The sequence below is a fragment of the Girardinichthys multiradiatus genome, chromosome 17 (genome assembly GCF_021462225.1).
Source record: "Girardinichthys multiradiatus isolate DD_20200921_A chromosome 17, DD_fGirMul_XY1, whole genome shotgun sequence".
NCBI classification, from domain to species: Eukaryota; Metazoa; Chordata; class Actinopteri; order Cyprinodontiformes; family Goodeidae; genus Girardinichthys; species Girardinichthys multiradiatus.
The window spans coordinates 16395888-16415233 of record NC_061809.1 but is presented as its reverse complement, the minus strand read 5'-3'; the positions used below and the strand labels follow the sequence as shown (position 1 = coordinate 16415233).

Below are 19346 nucleotides of genomic sequence, written 5' to 3'. Positions count from 1 at the left end.
TCAAAACAAAGGCTGTTTTTTGAAATTCAGTTACAGCAATGTCAGTGAAGCATAGATGTGTGTTGGCTTTTTTCTTAACTTCTCACTTCATTTATAACTTATCCTGCCACATAAGGGTGCCTGTGTTCTCCATTTCTGTCCTTGTCTGCTTCAGACATGAGCAAGCACACACCCATACATGCAAACACTCAGTGTAACTCTGACTGAATAAAACCTATTGTGCTTGACACAGAGAGCATGTCTCCACCATGGATGACTGACCATTAAGGTCCAGAGTCACTGTGCCCAGCAGGCATGACCCACCAAATACCTTACCATGGTGCTGGACAAACAAATGCATGCTTTGATTTGACAGAATTGAGTTCCTGGCACCTAATATTTTGTGATAAAAGGTTTTTGAATAGATTTGTTCACAGAAGGAATAAGTATTTTAGTTATAATATCTAAAGCAAAGCCATAAAATGCGTTTATCCTTAAAAACAAACGCCATTGTCCACTGTTTTCCGTGCCTGTCTGAGGGGGTCATGGAGGTCGGATCACAGGATTGCAGGGTGCCGAGTGCTATGCCTGCTGGGTAGTAAAGTAGAGGACTGAGAGCAGGGGTGGGAGGTGGGACTTAGGGGTCAGGGGTGTTTGGGATGCAGAGGTTAACGGAGGTGAGAAGGTAATTGAGATCAGGCAACGTAAGGAAAGTAAATGATGGGTTTAATTTGTGTCAGGGGAAACTAGGAATCGGAGGTAAATGATTCAGTGAGTAAACGTGTGGTAGCTTGTGCCTTTGGTGCTGAAATGAACACAAAACACTATGCAAGGCTCAATAAGAGAGAGTATGTAATTTACATTGGTGTTTTGAATAGGGGTGTTTTATGTGGCTTATGTATTAAATGTTGTTTAGTTGACCTGGTAAAGCTGCAAGGTTTATTGCTGCACCATGAGACCATAAATCTTCTATTTCCTGTTCTGTGTTTTTGTTTTAAATAAACCCGTATGTTGAGAATGCAGCATAAACTTGCAAATTGAAAGATTTCTAAATAAAAGTGGAAGAACATCAAATGTTGAAGACTAAGGAACTCAGCAGACAGGTCAGGGATAAACTTAACCTTGCGTAGGTTTAAAGCAGGGTTAGGTCATAAAACAATATCTCAAGTTTGGAACATCTTACAGAGCTCTGTTCAGTCATCCAAAATAGCAAAAATAGCACAACTGCAAACCTACCAAGACATAACCTTCCACCAAAATGAACATGCTAGGCAAGAAACAGCCAACTGGCCTATGGTAACTCTGAAAGAGGTGTAAAGATCACCAGCTCAGGTGGGGAAATTCTTCTTTATGTAAGAACAATGAGAATAATCCCATTGTTGAAAGAAAGCTATAAGAAGTCCCATATGCAGTTTACCATGTAGGGGGCACTGCAAACATAGAAGAAAGTGCTCTAGTTATATAAAATCAAAACAAAATATTTTAGCCTACATGCAAAACACTAGGTTTGGTCGAAACACTACAACTCCGTCCTCAGGCTGAAACATGGTGGAGGCAGCATCATGCTGTGGGGATGCTTTATTCAGCAATGGAAATTGCTGTACAAAGACATAAGATATCTAATCGGACTTAGCTTTTGATGTTTTGAAAATAAATTGTTCAAGAATTTCAGTCTAAATTTGCTGAGGTGGTAAAGAAACCCCCAAAGACTTGTAACTGCAGTGAGGGGTGATTCTATTGAGTGAAGGAGCTGTATATAAAAGTAAACCAGTCTATTTAAGGTTTTTTGTGTCACAAGGTTTGACTTTTTCTTCCACATCACCACGATCCACTAATGTGTCGTGTGCCACCTCATGAATTCCCCATAATATACATTGAAAAGAACAACTTATTAGCTATAACCATTTATCCATCCACTAAAATCATTTGAAGAAAATACCCTATACTGGAAATTTGACTCAGGACTGTCAATAATTACAAACTTTGTAGAAATTTGGTATTTAGGTATTTCCACCACTAGGTGGCAGCAGAGTTCCATTGAAACTATAGATATTCAAACTGCTGTATTTTGCTCTGATGGTGGTTTTATTTTTTATGTTCAAAAGATTTATATCTGACATTTTATTATAGACATTTGTTTTTATTTTTAAGAGCATTTGTGAGTTTCTAACATAATCATTTAACACTTTCACCAGGCGGTCTACAACCAAGCCCATGTTGCCTGTAAGTGTCATGGAGTCTCCGGTTCCTGCAGTCTGAAAACATGTTGGCTTCAGTTGGCTGACTTCAGGCAAGTTGGAGAATTTCTAAAAGAGAAATACGACAGCGCTGCAGCCATGCAGATTGGACGCAAGGTATTTATTCGATATGTAGTAACCACAAACACCTCAGATTTGACCTTTCATATACTTTTTACCTGCTTGGTTTCCATTATATTAAAAAAGTGCTCTTGCTGTACTCCTGCAGTTAGTGAAAACAACTTGTAATCCCATGCTGATGGCACCCATAAGTCTTTGTGGTCCTGACCTGATTAACCAGAGGCTGTTTTTTGGTTGTTGGGTTTTTATTTTTTTTATTTTTTGTTTGCAATATTTTATTTTAATTTTAATTTTGAAAACAATAACAGACAACATTGATTCCCTACTCCCCTCCCTCCCGTGCTCATTCTGGAAAAAAAAAAACCACACAAATGCTCCAATTTTCGCATAGAAAACGACATGACATTATGTAATCGGGCCAGTACGTTTATAAATTTATACCCACATAGCCCAAGTAAGGTTGCCAAATTTTGAGAAAGGTTTTGTATGACTTTCTGAGGCTATATGTACGCAGCTATCCATTTCTATAAACCCTTTTGTTAGAAGCAGGGGGGAATTAGATTTTCAGGTAATAATACATTTTCCATCCACTGCCAGGGCTATTTCAACGAATTCTGTTTTGTATTTGTCTAGTGGTTCCTCGATTTTAATAAGGTTTTCAATTAGACAAAGTTCAGGATCCAAAGGTACTGAAATGTTGGTCATGTTAGATCACACAAGTCCTGCCAAAAGAAGTTTGACTTTCAGGTATGACCAAGAACCTTGTATAAATGAGCCGACCTCTATTGCACACCGAAAATGCACATCAGACAGTTCAGGTATAGACTTGTGGATTTTTTCTGGTGTCAGGTATAGCTAAAGAAGAAAATTGTAATGGATAAGTCGATATTGTGAATTAATCGTGGCACATATACAGTGCCTTGCGAAAGTATTCGGCCCCCATGAACTTTTCAACCTTTTGCCACATTTCAGGCTTCAAACATAAAGATATAAAATTAAAATTTTTTGTGAAGAATCAACAACAAGTGGGACACAATCGTGAAGTGGAATGACATTTATTGGATGTGTGGGAGACACACCAAACATGTGGAAGAAGGTGCTCTGGTCAGATGAAACCAAATTTGAACTGTTTGGCCACAATGCAAAACGATATGTTTAGTGTAAAAGCAACACAGCTCATCACCCTGAACACACCATCCCCACTGTCAAACATGGTGGCGGCAGCATCATGGTTTGGGCCTGCTTTTCGTCAGCAGGGACAGGAAAGATGGAACTGTGTCACCGTCAAACATGAATAAAATAAACTGCATCTGTGCTGCGAAGTAATATTTTTTAAAACTAGGTAGTTGAAGCCCTCCTGATTTGTAATCCCATGATAATATTTCTAAAGACCTCCTGGCAACCTTACTATTCCAAATGAACTGTCTCACAGTTTTGTTAAGAGATTTAAAGAAAACCTGGTAAGGGTATAGGAAGCGATTGAAAAAGATATTGTAACCTTGGTAGGATGTTCATTTTAATGCAGTTCATTCTTCCTATCAAAGAGATGAGTGGGCTTGGCCATTTCTGTAGGTCTTCCTCAATCTTTTTAATAAGTGGGTTATAATTCAGTTTATAAAGATTTTTCAGATTGTTATCTACAGTTATACCCAGATATTTTATATTTGATGGAGTTCATTTAAATGCAGAGATACCTTGACACTCTCAGTAATCGACTGTTGTTAGTGGAAGAATTTCTCTTTTATTATAATATACTTTATAATCTGAGAAGTACCATATGAATCAAGCAGCTGCTGTAGTCGAATAAAAAAACTGATGTTTGCAAGTTTCTTACTAAACCGTCTTCCCTCCTTTTTTGCTTTGTCAGGGAAAGCTGGAGCTCAAAGACAAGCGCTTCAACAACCCGACGCCTGAGGACATGGTCTACATTGACCCAAGCCCCGACTACTGCCTCCGAAACGAGACCACGGGCTCACTGGGAACGCATGGCCGTTACTGCAACAAAACCTCAGAAGGCATGGACGGCTGCGAGCTCATGTGCTGCGGCAGAGGGTACGACCAGTTCAAGACCTACAAGCACGAGCGCTGCCACTGCAAGTTCCACTGGTGCTGCTACGTCAAGTGCAAGCGCTGCTCGACACTCGTGGACCAGTTTGTGTGCAAATAGCACGAGGGTGAACTCTGGCCCAAATAATTGGGAATGAAAACAGACAAGAAGAAGGGGAAGATGATGAAGAGTGATGATATCCATTTTAATATAAAGAACTGATCTATGGACTTATATATAAAAAAACATGTCCAATATCCTGATCACGACCCTGATGGAAGGATGAAAGAACAAGAGCACACATGATGAACAAATAAGGATGAAAGGGAAAAAAGGACCAAGCTTGAATCCCTTAGAATGGGACACAATGACCTGTGTGAGCTGAAGAGATGACATAAAAATATAATTAAAGGAAAAATAAATGTACAACTTATACATTTTAATTTAAGAGACTTCCATTTGCTTTTAAGTTTGAAGCAGCCTGATTCCTCTGTTTGTCCGTTACTTTTTAATGCAAGAGCACTGCTAACATTGCCATATGCACTCCCATCCCCACAGTGCAAACAAAGAAACGCCCCAAACTACAATCATCAGGAAGAGAATGAACCCAGGTGATAAAAATAGAAAATCAGCCTATAGTGCCTTGTAAAAATATTTATACCCCTTTAACTTTTTCACTTTTTGTCATGATACAGCCACAACCTGGATTTTATGTAACAAACCAACAAAGCGTGGCGCCTAATTATGCAATAGAAGGAAAACAATCCATGGTTTTAAATATCTTTACTTTGTTGAGCTAAGTCTTCTTACAGGTGGTTTTTAATATGGGACATATGGGAGTTGCACAGGGTGACGCTACAGAACAAGCCCAGGGGACGTACAAACACCATGTTTTGAAAAATATCATTCCGCCCTTAGGTTTTGTATTGCTGGTATGTGTATGCAAGCATCCCTCTGTGTTTAGCAGGCACGCCCGCCTACTGCCAAGAAAGGAAAGACAAGGCTCTGTTGAGTGAGGCACCACTTACACTTCTCTGAGCACTACCTTAAGTTACGCCCTACCAGAAAATTTGTTTTCGCAAATTGTGCTGTAGTGTGGTATTGGGAGGAGAAAAAGGAATGGGCTCACCCAAGGCACCAATCATTCAAGGACTTTGCAAATCTAGAGACATTCTTTCTAGTTAGACTGGATGGAGAACATCTGTGAACATTAATTTTAAAGTATCCAAGTCTTTCAAGCCCAAATTTGGTTCATTCCTTGACCTTTCCTGGGTCACTATAACACATAGATATGTTTGGTTGCACTGTAGCTCTGGCTGTATATTTAGGGTTGCTTTTCTGTGAGGAGGGGAACTTCCAACCCAGTCTGAAGTCTTTTGGAGCTGCTAACAGGTCTTCTTCTACATTTGTTCTGAATTTACATTCATCTTGCCACAAACTTTAACTAGCTTGTTTGTTGTGGCTTAGGAAACGCATACCCACATCATGATTATTCCACCACAATGTATCACAGTAGGGATGATGTATTCAGGATGTTGTCCAGGTTTAGTCTGTGCCACATTTTGCATGTAGGCAAAAAAGTTAAGTTTTAGTCAAATCTGCTTCAACATGTTTACTGCTTGTTGCCAACTTCAAAGTGAACTTTTTAAGGAGCTTACACACTAAATACAGTATCTGTCATTTGTATTTCAAGCTCCACGCAACAACGGCTTTGTCCTGCACCGCTCCCACCTCAACATGGAAGTGCTAGCAGCTCTGCAGCGGTTGCCACGCAGTCAGGTTAATGTCGATATTTGTTGCACTTTGACTGCAGTTACACAGCGACGGATACTCGCACAACGAGTAGATACAGGATATCTATCAAACTGCTGCAGCAGCCTGTAAATGTGGAACAGAGCTCCTTCACATGCTCCGCACTGATCTGTGAAGGGTCTTGTCATGATTTTCTTTCAATGTTATTCCTCTGCTTCTCTGTCGCAATAGTCGCATTGGTTTTAGCCCAAAAGACATTTGAGATTTTCAGATAAAACCTACAACTCCTAGTAATAATATTAATAATACTTTTTAGTGTAAAATGATACCTCTCTTGCGTTGTACTTTGGCATGGAGGAACAGAGTGCAGTGCTATCAGTGTTGTTATCAGTTTAGTGCCACAGGATTCACTGTGGCACCAGGTTTAACGAATTCCATTTTTGATGTGAAAGGCCCTCTATGATTCTCTTCCAACAGTGTTTTCGTTCTTACCACTCGTTGCCAACCTGAGTGACCTGGAACGTTGGTACAACAGCAATAATGTATTTTGGTGCTAAGTCATTTAGTGATTAATAAACTAACGTAAGTATTTTAAAGTCTATTCTCTGACATTTGGGGAGCCAGTGCAAGGACCTAAGAATTGGGCTGATGTGCTCTACTTTCCTATTTTTAGTGAGGGCAGCAGCATTCAGGTTCATTTGCAGCTGTCTGATTGACGTTTTAGACAGACCTGTGAAAGCACTGTTGCAGTAATGCAAGGATGGGTTTCCCAAGCTCCTCCTGGGACATTAGTCCTTTAATCCTGGAAATGTTGTTCAGGTGATAGAAGGTCGACTTTGTTTTGATGTGCCTCTGAAGGTTAAGGTCTCATTCCATCACTACACCCATATTTCGGATCTGATCTGTGGTTTCTAGCTGTAGTAACTGAAGCTGTCAGTTAACTCTGGATCGCTCCTGCTTTGGTCAAAAACTAATTACTTCAGTCCTGTTTTTGTTCAGCTGAAAAAAATGATGTCACATCCACACACTGATTTGTTCTATGCATCTACTCAACACTTAATACTCTTCTTTGCTGTCTTGTCACATTAGGTGGACGGCCATATCTTGGCAGGTTTGTAGTTATACATATTTTTAGATGATTGATTGATTGATTGATTGATTGATTGATTGACTGAATAGAGCTCTGTGAGAAGTTCAAAGCTTGAGATATTGTTTTATAACCTAACCCTGCTTTAAACGTCTCCACATCTTTACCCCATATGTGTTTGCTGTGTTCCTTGGTTTTCATGATGTTTTTTATTCACTGACTCGAACAAACCGCTGAGGCCTACAAAGAACAGTTGTTGATTTTAATAATGGGTATTAAGCTAAGGAGGGCTAATTACACTTTTCAGTTGTAAACAAAATAAAAAAAAGGTGTATTATTTTTCTCCCACTTCATAATTATCTTCCACCTTGGGTTGGTATATCACATGAAATCCCAATAAATTACACCATGTTTTGTAGTTGTAATGCAATAAAATGTGAACAAGGATATAGGATATTTTTGAAGGGCACTGTTAAAAGAGGGAAGCAAAGTATTTATATATCTTTTGCAACAAACTTTGGGAGACCATATTAAAAAGAAAAGCACACATAAATCCAGTTCTAAATGCCTAAACCTGCAGCACCAACAGCAAAATAGTAGTAAACACGCATAAAAGGACAGGGCACGCTCTCCTTTTTCTTTGTGACATGACAAATGATCCTGTGAGCGGCTTAATGAGGCCTGCTGCTTGCAGCTATCTTGACATTGTGCTATTTAAATAAGCAGTAACCTTCCGCAAAGCATCCATGTCAGAGATTAATATGTGGGATCTGCCTGAATGAAGATGATGCAAAGAGGCACGTTCAGTACAAAGTGAACCTTTTTGTCTTGCTTTCGTACACAAGGTGTCAAGTGTTTTGTCAGCTTGGCAGTTTTGCCATGACTGTGACATTTTATGATGCAAATAATAGGTGCTGTTGTTTACAGAAGAGGACTGAACATGCTGTGGAAAATATTTGCAAGAAGAAACAGAACTGGACTGCAATTCCTTACAAGCTACTTTCAAGAACTAGAAGATAAGAAATTATATTTTGTCAGTGTTTATAAGCTTGTGATGTTTTCTGTGTTTTATACATGCATATTACTGTGTATTCTTTTGATAAAGTAGACGTTGAAAGTGAGACTTTCTGTCTGCTGCAGTTCTTTTGAAAAGGTCTGATCCCATGCCAACATGTTTCCTCCACCACAGATAATCCTTTGTTATCTGGTGGCTGCTGTTTTTGGAAAATTATTCTGTAATGGAGAAAAAAACGACAAAAAATACAGGGTTCCTACTCAGCCTAGAAAAATATGGAAAAGTATGGAAAAAACAGAAAAAAATGTAATTTCTCAGAATGTTCCCTGTTACATTGTCAAAAGGTTCTATTCATTCATTCCACTTGTCTTGTCTGCATCAGTCTGTCTGTCCTCCATCCATCTGTTTGTCCAACAATCCATCCTTCTGGTCCTTTATCCATCTGTCCATACATCATTCCAAAAAAAAAACATCTTTCATTGCAATTTTTCCTACCAAAACGTGGATCAGTTTGCATCCTTGTTGGGGATGTTTTTTACCCATTTTAAGTAGCAACCATATAAAGCAGTTACCTTTCATCTATATTCTGCTGGAAGGAAGTTTTGTATTTTTATTTTTATTATTATTGTAATCTGCAGACAGGTCTATCTGTGGTCATCTATTATTTATCTATTTAAAATATAACTAATTGGGATTTATACCTAAAGATTTTCACCAAAGCTTGTTGATATTGCAGCTTCAGCTAGTTTTTCCTCATGATTTATCCTGCCTGTTACCCTAAAGACCTTTTGATTCCGACAGATGGCCAAACAGCTTGTCTATCCCTATAAACTCCTTGTTTGTTCTACATTTCTGTCCCACGCCATCCATTGTCCACATTTAAACTGAAGAACACCAAGCTTGATTCCTCTAAATACCATCAGGTTAATTTTAGGTTGTCTTTTAACTTCATAAAACGCTCCAGCAGCTTTGTTCAACCACATTTTTTAACGTTTAGCGCTGAATGTCATACACACAGTCAAGACTAATCAGGTCAGGACGCTGAACCTGCTAATAATCCCGTTACTCGTAGCTGTGTGCATGTAATTGGATTAGACAACGCTGCACGAGTGACCTGCAGCCGTGTATCTGAGTAATCCTTTTCACCTGACAGAGGACGGTGTATGTCTGGGGTCATCTGTCATCGTGGACAAACTTTCATGATTCACTGAAGCTAGAAACACAATAATCAATAAAATCCGTAACTGATTATCCATATAGTTTGTTGTATACCTTGATATAATGTGTGTGAGCACTTAATAAGTAATAGATGAGTGAAAGTGTAACCTTAAGGTCCATTTAATCCTCCTTGCCCAACAGCCATCTGTTTACAAAGTAATGCCAACTTGAATTGCAACAAATAGAAAAACTAAACAATCAGTGAGGTTTCCTCTCTACTATAGCTTTACCTTCAATGATTTTGGTCAATTCTTATCTTTAGGCTGTTTTTAAAGCTCTTGGTTGCAAAAGATTTCAGTGTGTCTGCCACAAATGAATGCTGTTTTTTGTGGACATATTGAAACCAGTTTGGTGCTGACTTTGGTTTTTCCTGAGGGTGAATTGTTTTGAAAAGCTCCGACTTTACTATTTATACTGTTCCTATCTAAACAAACTGCAATTTATTTTCTTGGGATTTTATGTGATAGGCCAACGTAAAATAGTACGTAATTGTAGTGTAATTTAGGAAAAATAAGTCAGTGCTGTGTAGAACCACCTCTTGCTGCATGGCTCTGCCAGCTTTACACATCTAGAGACTAGATGTTTTTACCATTTTTTTTTTTTGTTCTGTTTGCACAATAGATCAAACTCAATCATACTGGATAGCGAGTGTTTTTCTACATCAATTTTCAAGTCCTGCCACAGATTATCAGTTAAACTCAGATCTGGACTTTGACTAGGTCATTCTAACACATGTATATACTTTGATGTTGTGGCTATTGTATATTTAGGGCCTTGTATTTAGCCCTATGCACATTCCCGTCATCTCCGACCAACTGTTCTGTCCATGCTGAAAAAAGACATTCCCATATCATGATGCTACCACCACTGTGTTCCACCAATGGGATGTGGTGTTCAGGAGGATGTGCTGTTTTGTATGTAGGTCAAAAAGTTCACCTTATGTGTCACTTCCCTCTGTTTCATCAGTAGGTTTCTGCTTGGTATTCTTCTGTTAAGGCCAGACTTGAGGGCACAATGAATCATTAATGCGGTCAACATATTCTTCCACCTGAGCTGTGATCCCCGTAGCTCCTCCAGAGTTACCATAAGCTTCTCTGCTCTGATTATTGCTTTCTTCTGTACAATGTACGGTTATGAAGGCTATTGAATTTACAAGGAATCAGCACTCACTGTAGATCATTCTTTAACAAACAAGAGACAGTTTATCTTCTTTTACTGATGGTCCTACACAGATTTTATCTTTAGATCTAATTACCTGTTATACTCTTAATTATTCTGCGATGGACTGGCAACCTGTCCAGGGTGTATCCCGCCTTCCGCCTATAGACTGCTGGAGATAGGCACTAGCTTCCCCGCGACCCACTATAGAAGAAGCGGTAGAAGATGACTGACTCACTGACTGACTGACTCTTGATTATTCAGTTGTACTCCTGGTTCATTCACATTTTTACCTACATTAAAACAAAAAGAGAGATCCACAGGGAGCCCTGGTTCCTGGTGCATTAAATGCTCTCACTGACATTCCTGTCATTTTAGGTGACTGTCATGTCTTGCTGGATTTGCAGCTCTGCTATATACTTTATGTAACATGGCAATGTATTGAACAGTGCTCTGTGACATGTTCAAAAATTGGGATATTGTTTCATAATTTTTCTACTAAGAATAAACTTCACAAGGTCAATTTTGTTAACTTTAATTAGGTGACCTCTGAAGGCATTATTTTCACTGTATTTTATTAATGGGTATACATAACAAATCAAATAAAACATGTTTAAGTTTTTTTTTATGATTAAATGTGGAAACATTCACTGGGTGTGAATTATTTTGCAAGATACTGTGTTTTCTTCATATTGTTCTTGTTCCTTTTGCTGATTTTGACATTGAGGAATGAGGCCATTATCCTTACAACTTGTTTTGTCTACATGCAGGAGGAGGAGAGCTGTTTTCCTCTCTAAAATTATAATAGAATCTGGGCACAAATATTTGTATTAACCGAACAGTCACCAGCTTTAACAGGCCATTTATCATGGTAATGTGTAAGCATTTTCACTGCATTCAGCCGCATGATGCCAGAAGTAAAAGGTAAAAAAAAAGGATTTTGCACAATATGTTTCTAGATTAGCCAGCAGCTGTTGTAGGAAATCTATATGTGATCTGGATTAGCTGAAGTTTCTTTTCAAACACCATAAACCTACAAAACACAAAATGCTACAGATTGGAAGCCTCTTTCTGATTAATTTGCTTGCTCTGCCGTTTTACGTCTCGAACACAAACAGAGCTCGAAGGCCAAGTCAAACACAAATGCTCAGCCACTTATCCATAAGCTCATTCATCCATACGCTTTCTCCAAGCTGTGGTTGGAGCAGAATGGATCGTTGAGTAGCCCAAATATCTAATCTTCTAAGGATGGCTCTTACAGGGTAAGTGCACTCTGAGTTGGAAGGTCAGGTTCCACGTCAGTGCTACTTTCTTTACATCTTTATTGATGTCTCCAGAACTGGTTCTGCTTATCGACCTTTTAGCCCCATTTATACTTACAGATACAAATAACAACATACAGTAACAAATATATATGTGTTTTTATTTCTCTTATTTATGACACCATTTAGAATCTGTGCGTTTTTGTTCAGTTCCTTGCAAAAAAAATAATGTAACCCGATGATCCTTTTCACGTTTTGCCATGTTACAATTACAAACATCATGCTGTTTTATTTTCATGTGAAACCAGCAAATTAGTGCATAACTATGAAGTGGAAAGTAAAACATGGTTTAATTGACCTCTACTCCTCGTAGCTCAGATTTGTTAACTCTGATCAGCTTAATTGTCCACTGTGGAAAAAAAACTCCCCACAGCATGATGTTGCCACCTCTTTGTTTTAACGTAGAGATGGTGTGTATTTAGGGATATGCAGTGTTAGTTATCAGCCACACTTGCCTTTTTGCATTTTTTGGTTTCAGCTGACCAGAGCACTTTCTACCACATTTCACAAACAGGCACTACTTTGTGTTGTTCGAACACATGCGTATTCACCCTGCATGTGGCTCTTCAAAGCCTTGGCCGGAACATATTTAGGACTGAGCAATGTTTTCAAATGTAAAAATAAATCGAATTGTTTTGCCGATTTATTGTGCGATATTTGCATAGAATGTTCACAATTAATGGTACAAGAAATATTTTTGCCAAGTCTTTTCTTTGTTAAAATTTGTCTTTATTTTCCTTAAATATGTAACACTTTATTTAAGAACATATAAAGGTTATATGTTGTTTTTTTTTTTGTTCTAAAACCTAAAATTAGAAAATTGTTTTTTTTATTTAACCATAAAACAAATAAATATTGTTACTGGTCTAGTGGGTTCTACACAATTTTTATTCAATAGGACTGAGGGTAAAAATAACATTTTGCTGACGCCATTTGCTATCACATAAAATCTCAGTGAAATACTCTCAGGTTTGTGTTTGTAATGCGACAAAATATGGAAATGATCAGGGGTGGAATTACTTTTGTTATGCACTGACGCTCTCAAATTCAACTTAAGCTCATCCTGATAAATAAAAAAAAAAGAACAAATAATTTTATGCCTGGAAATTAAAAAGACTGGTGATGCATTAAATATCTTTCGAGGCAGCAGAAAGATGGCAGTGCCTAATTGCACACAGCATGTTCTAAGGTCATAATACTCAAAAGAAGCAATTAAACACTTTATTGTTTCAAAGACCCAAAGTGTTGACACCGGGACTTCATTATTAGCATAACATTTCGAATAGAAAAAAAAACATCTTTTCAGGATGTGGTGTTGTTTTTCCTGGCGAGCTGAAGAATGTGTGTGGGGAGTATAACACAGACAACATTATGTGCTCTTATTACACCCTGCACGCAGGTGAGCATGTTGGATATAGGCCATGGTTCAGTGACCTAATTTTTTAATATTTAAGGCTGATCCTATCATGGTTTCAGTGACCATATTTGTGATCAAACAGGGCTGTTATAAAATGTTGCTTCAATGTTTCAGGTCTTCATATCTTCTTAAAACCTTTACATAATTTTAGGCCACATTTTGCATTCTCAGCAACACCAACTCAATTTGGAATAAACATGTTACCTAACCTCAGTAAGAGCCGTTGGATAATTTGTGAAAAAAAGAAAATGTTTAAATCAGATCAAATTATAGTTGGATTGTGCTTTTAGGTGTGGCATACTGGTTGAAACCCATTTGTACTATGTGAACACCCTCATCCTGGCAACAGTGTGTCACACTCCAATAAACACGGCCGTTTGCTAATGGAATATTACCTGAACAAGCTTGTTTTCCAGTTAGGAGGGGAAGAGAACATATGATGAAAGGAACAATGTGACTCTGAAAGAAGGTACAGAAAAGTGGCCAAAACATAAAACTGTATATATAGGACCTTGCAAAAGTTTTAGCATTTTTTTTTCAAATCTTTTCAGGCAAACTAAAACATTTAATATTTGAATGTTCTTTTTTTCAGTCTTTCCTTTCATTTAGATCATTATGTCTTCCCATCCTCCCATTTTCTCAGCAGGTAAAAAAACATCCCCACAGAATAATGCTGCCACCACTATGCTTCCCTTGAGGGGTGGTGATTTCAAGGTGACATGCAGCATTTTGCATGGAAACTTAAAAAAGTTACCTTTTGGTCTAACCTGACCAGAACACCACCTTCTTGTTTAGCCTCCCTCTAGAATGCTTGTTACAAATCTTCAAACATGACTTTCTTCTTTCGTTTTTCCCACATAAGCTATGAATTCCTGCTGCTCCTCCAGAGTTACCATGAGCCTGTCAATATAAGTGGACAACTAAATCTTGGTAGATGTTGCAATCTTATAAATTATCTTTCCAAATTGAATGATGGATCAAACAATGTTCACTAATATGCTCAAATCCTGAGTCGTTTTGTAACCTTTAAAATTCTCCATAACGTTATCCCAGACATCCCTTGGTCCTCATAATGCTGTTTGCTCAAGAATGTTCTCCAGGCAGAAAGGTTGACATTTAAAAATAACATTTACCAACCCAAGCATTTAAATAATTTGTCAACTTTCTGGTGAAAACAGTTTTTATGACATAAAACATGAGTTCATTTATTTGTTGAAGAAAAATCTCACATTAACAAATTATTTGGCTTTACCACAACACTGGTGCCACAACTATTTATGGAAATTCCTAAAATATGAACATAAACTGAAGCCTGTTTATATGTTAGCTTGTTAAGTTATGCATATTTTACTTTCAAAGTTGGTCTGAGTTTTTGATCTGAAAAACTACAATCTAAGTAAGGCAAATGTATATTGAACTTCATAAGTCAAGAAACGCCAACAAGAATAAAGCAGGTCACCTAAATCTGCACACATCTACAGTAAGAGCCTAAAACAAACTAAAAAACTTTCAAACAACTTGAACAGTGACAAACAAAGGGGAATTTAATCTTTTTATAATGTGAAGTGAGCAAGATAGCAAGAGAGGTAAAATGACTAAAGGTTTTAAGGTTTTTTTTACACACCCTGGATGCTGCTGTATTTCTGGTAATTTACAATGATGTTGTGCTGTATCACATACTCTCCATAGATAATTTCTGCAAAAATATTAAAACATTTGAACAGTGGGTTCAAATTTTCACCAGTAAGAATGGCACCATTTGTTTGAAATATTTTAGAATAAAGTTCATTCATATCAAAGGTCCTAAAAATAGCTTTTTTCATCCATGGAGTTACTGAATTTGAGAAACTATTCAAATTCTTAGGTAAGAAACTTGAGTTTTATCTTACAGCAAATGACTCATCCTCAGCTATGCTATTTTTTTTGAGAGACTAAATTTCTCTGGGGATTTTTTATTATAATAATTAACCAAATTTGTATTAAGATGTTCCATCATTATCTAAGACTCAGTTTAAAGTTACTCCTGTCTTTATAAACCAGGCTTTCAATATTGATATCAATATTTGGCACATTACATCTAGAAAACTTCTATGTGTTTTATTGGGATTTTATCTGGCAGCATTAGGTATAAATACAAAGTTGAAAGAAAATGACTTGTTGTTTTCAGGCTTTTTGGATTATGTTTTAAAATGGGTGTGCAATGAGAAATGATGGTTGTGCAAACAAACTGTTTATGCCAACACTGAGTTCACTCAAGGCCTCTCTCTTGTACTCAGTGACACTCATGTTTAGTTTCAGGGTTTTGAATACTTTCCTAAAAGGGACACAGTTGCACCAATAAAGCACTGTGGCAATACTGAAAGATTTTGAGACGTCTCAGTAGAAAAAACCTGTTCGAAGCAATATTTTAAACACATAGAAAAGAAATGTTCTAAACAGGTAGAATTAGTGGAGGAACCTTGATAATGATTCACTGTAACTAAAGAAAAACATGAAGTTTAACCTCAGTATCAATAAAAATCAGTACACATGGTCGGAGTGAGAGTAAAAAGAGTGTTTTCCATGTCTGCTGCCCAGGTCAAGATAACATATTTTTCTAAAGCATAGCTGTTGCAACAACATGTATCAAGCTTTTAGGGAAAAATACACTTTAAAAATACTTCTCTTCTTAGCTGGATTCAGATACAGAGCATGTATTTACAGTGCTGTGAAAAACTGTTTTTTTTTTTTTTTGCTTCTTTGTCACATTTGAATCACATTTTGTCACATTTAGATCATCAAACAAATTTTTATATCAGACAGACTTAGCCTGAGTAAATACAAAAAGCAGTTTTCAAGTGATTATTTCATTTGTTAAAGAATTTATTCAAATCTGCCTGGCCCTGTGTGGAAAGGAAATGTCCTCTCTAGTTAAATCATAAATGAACTCTGATTAAATACATTTTTTTGGAAGCTCATTTCAATTTCATTAGCCACATTATGGCCTTATTGCATCATCACGGAGGAACTGTGGTAAACTCTTATTTTAATTAAGCCAAATTGGAAGGTTTTAGAGCAGGAAAGGCCTGTTTAAGCCTGTGCTACATCATTCAGGTTGTATTTAAGTCCAGACATTGACTAGGCCACTTCATGTCCTGTTGCATAACCAAAGTAAATTTGAGCTTAAAGTCACTTTAGAGTCCTTTGGCAGAGCAGAGTTTAATGGTTCCATCAGTTAAGACAAATCATCAAGGTCCTTAAGCAGTTAAGCCCCTTTACCATCACACTACCGCCACAATGTTTGACTGTCGGTATGACATGATATTCTTTTTGTTTTATGCCAGAGGTAACAGGATGTACAGCTTTATAAAGTTCCACTTTTTTCTTGTCAGTCCACAGAATATTTTTCCAAAGGTCTTTTTAATTTTTCCTAAGATCTTGTTGATCATCAAACATGAGACAGGCAATTTCGCTAGGCTGATGTCTCAAGTGCAGGTTCACCACTGTTTCAGGGTTGTTTTGTTTTTTAATTTCAGCATAATGGCTAAATGGATAAAGTAGTGTTAAACCTCTTGAACCTACATAGAAAAAAACAAAACATTTATTGGCAACAGATCGAAATGCTACAATCAGCAATAATGAGTTTAAAGTTCTCAGTCACATACAGGTCCTTCTCAAAATATTAGCATATTGTGATAAAGTTAATTATTTTCCATAATGTCATGATGAAAATTTAACATTCATATATTATGGATTCATTGCACACTAACTGAAATATTTCAGGTCTTTTATTGTCTTAATACGGATGATTTTGGCATACAGCTCATGAAAACCCAAAATTCCTATCTCACAAAATTAGCATATCATTAAAAGGGTCTCTAAACGAGCTATGAACCTAATCATCTGAATCAACGAGTTAACTCTAAACACCTGCAAAAGATTCCTGAGGCCTTTAAAACTCCCAGCCTGGTTCATCACTCAAAACCCCAATCATGGGTAAGACTGCCGACCTGACTGCTGTCCAGAAGGCCACTATTGACACCCTCAAGCAAGAGGGTAAGACACAGAAAGACATTTCTGAACGAATAGGCTGTTCCCAGAGTGCTGTATCAAGGCACCTCAGTGGGAAGTCTGTGGGAAGGAAAAGGTGTGGCAGAAAACGCTGCACAACGAGAAGAGGTGACCGGACCCTGAGGAAGATTGTGGAGAAGGGCCGATTCCAGACCTTGGGGGACCTGCGGAAGCAGTGGACTGAGTCTGGAGTAGAAACATCCAGAGCCACCGTGCACAGGCGTGTGCAGGAAATGGGCTACAGGTGCCGCATTCCCCAAGTCAAGCCACTTTTGAACCAGAAACAGCGGCAGAAGCGCCTGACCTGGGCTGCAGAGAAGCAGCACTGGACTGTTGCTCAGTGGTCCAAAGTACTTTTTTCGGATGAAAGCAAATTCTGCATGTCATTCGGAAATCAAGGTGCCAGAGTATGGAGGAAGACTGGGGAGAAGGAAATGCCAAAATGCCAGAAGTCCAGTGTCAAGTACCCACAGTCAATGATGGTCTGGGGTGCTGTGTCAGCTGCTGGTGTTGGTCCACTGTGTTTTATCAAGGGCAGGGTCAATGCAGCTAGCTATCAGGAGATTTTGGAGCACTTCATGATTCCATCTGCTGAAAAGCTTTATGGAGATGAAGATTTCATTTTTCAGCACGACCTGGCACCTGCTCACAGTGCCAAAACCACTGGTAAATGGTTTACTGACCATGGTATCACTGTGCTCAATTGGCTTGCCAACTCTCCTGACCTGAACCCCATAGAGAATCTGTGGGATATTGTGAAGAGAACGTTGAGAGAGTCAAGACCCAACACTCTGGATGAGCTAAAGGCCGCTATCGAAGCATCCTGGGCCTCCATAAGACCTCAGCAGTGCCACAGGCTGATTGCCTCCATGCCACGCCGCATTGAAGCAGTCATTTCTGCAAAAGGATTCCCGACCAAGTATTGAGTGCATAACTGTACATGATTATTTGAAGGTTGACGTTTTTTGTATTAAAAACACTTTTCTTTTATTGGTCGGATGAAATATGCTAATTGTGTGAGATAGGAATTTTGGGTTTTCATGAGCTGTATGCCAACATCATCCGTATTAAGACAATAAAAGACCTGAAATATTTCAGTTAGTGTGCAATGAATCTAAAATATATTAATGTTAAATTTTCATCATTACATTATAGAAAATAATGAACTTTATCACAATATGCTAATTTTTTGAGAAGGACCTGTACAGCTGAAACCATCATATGCATAACAACAGGATTGAAAGCAATATCTTTTAAATTTGTATTCTCTGAACCCAAAGAGTCTCATTTGAGAACAATTAACTATTTGCAAGAAAACTCGATAAGCCTTTTTAAAGGTGAAACTAGTGTGCAGATTAACAATCTAAATGAAACTTGGTAGAGCTGAACGAAGTTTAGCAATACACAGCTGCCAGAGGTTTGCATCTCAATAACTTATTCTCTTTTGCACAATCATGCAGTGACTGCCGGCTGTAATCGGTCTGTATTTGGGCGTGGAGTTATGTGTGTTCTGGCATGAAGCACACATGTATGCAAGCACTTCGTAAAGCAGCAGAGCAGAGGTAGCAGACATCAGATGATTGAGTCATCTGATCATCTGATGTCTGATGTCATGGTTAAATTAATTTTGACTCAGTGCACCCAGGAACATATGTGTGATATTTACAGCCAAACTGTCAAAGCAACTGGAACAACAGATAGTTTTAGAGTGGTCATATTGTAAAGTATACCTGAAAAATAGCAAGTTACATTAGATTTATATTATACTGCTGGTAGGATTTTAGTTGCTTAAACACTTAATAGATCCACGCATAAAAAAATCCTGACCTATGCCTCTAGCATCCCCTTTTAATCTCCAATAACGCAACTATTTTCCTCATTCATTAAATAACATTTCACAAGCTTCTTTTGTGTTATTTTCTATTATAGTAATTGTTTTGTTTTGCGTAGTGGCTTCGGTAAAAAAAAAAAAAACTACAATGG

The 19346-nt window shown here is 37.9% G+C and overlaps 1 protein-coding gene across 3 annotated transcripts in view; it reads left to right on the top strand.

The window, feature by feature from the left end:
• The window catches only part of wnt5b (wingless-type MMTV integration site family, member 5b), a 112107-nt gene extending 100883 nt beyond the window's left edge, over positions 1 to 11224 (top strand). For all 3 annotated transcript variants that reach the window (XM_047390257.1, XM_047390259.1, XM_047390258.1), the window contains exons 7-8: positions 2175 to 2333; positions 4165 to 11224. In XM_047390257.1, coding sequence (XP_047246213.1) covers positions 2175 to 2333; positions 4165 to 4464 — 459 coding nt within the window. In that variant the 3' untranslated portion in view covers positions 4465 to 11224. The remainder of the gene's footprint in view (positions 1 to 2174; positions 2334 to 4164) is intronic.
• The last annotated feature ends 8122 nt before the right edge of the window (positions 11225 to 19346 follow it).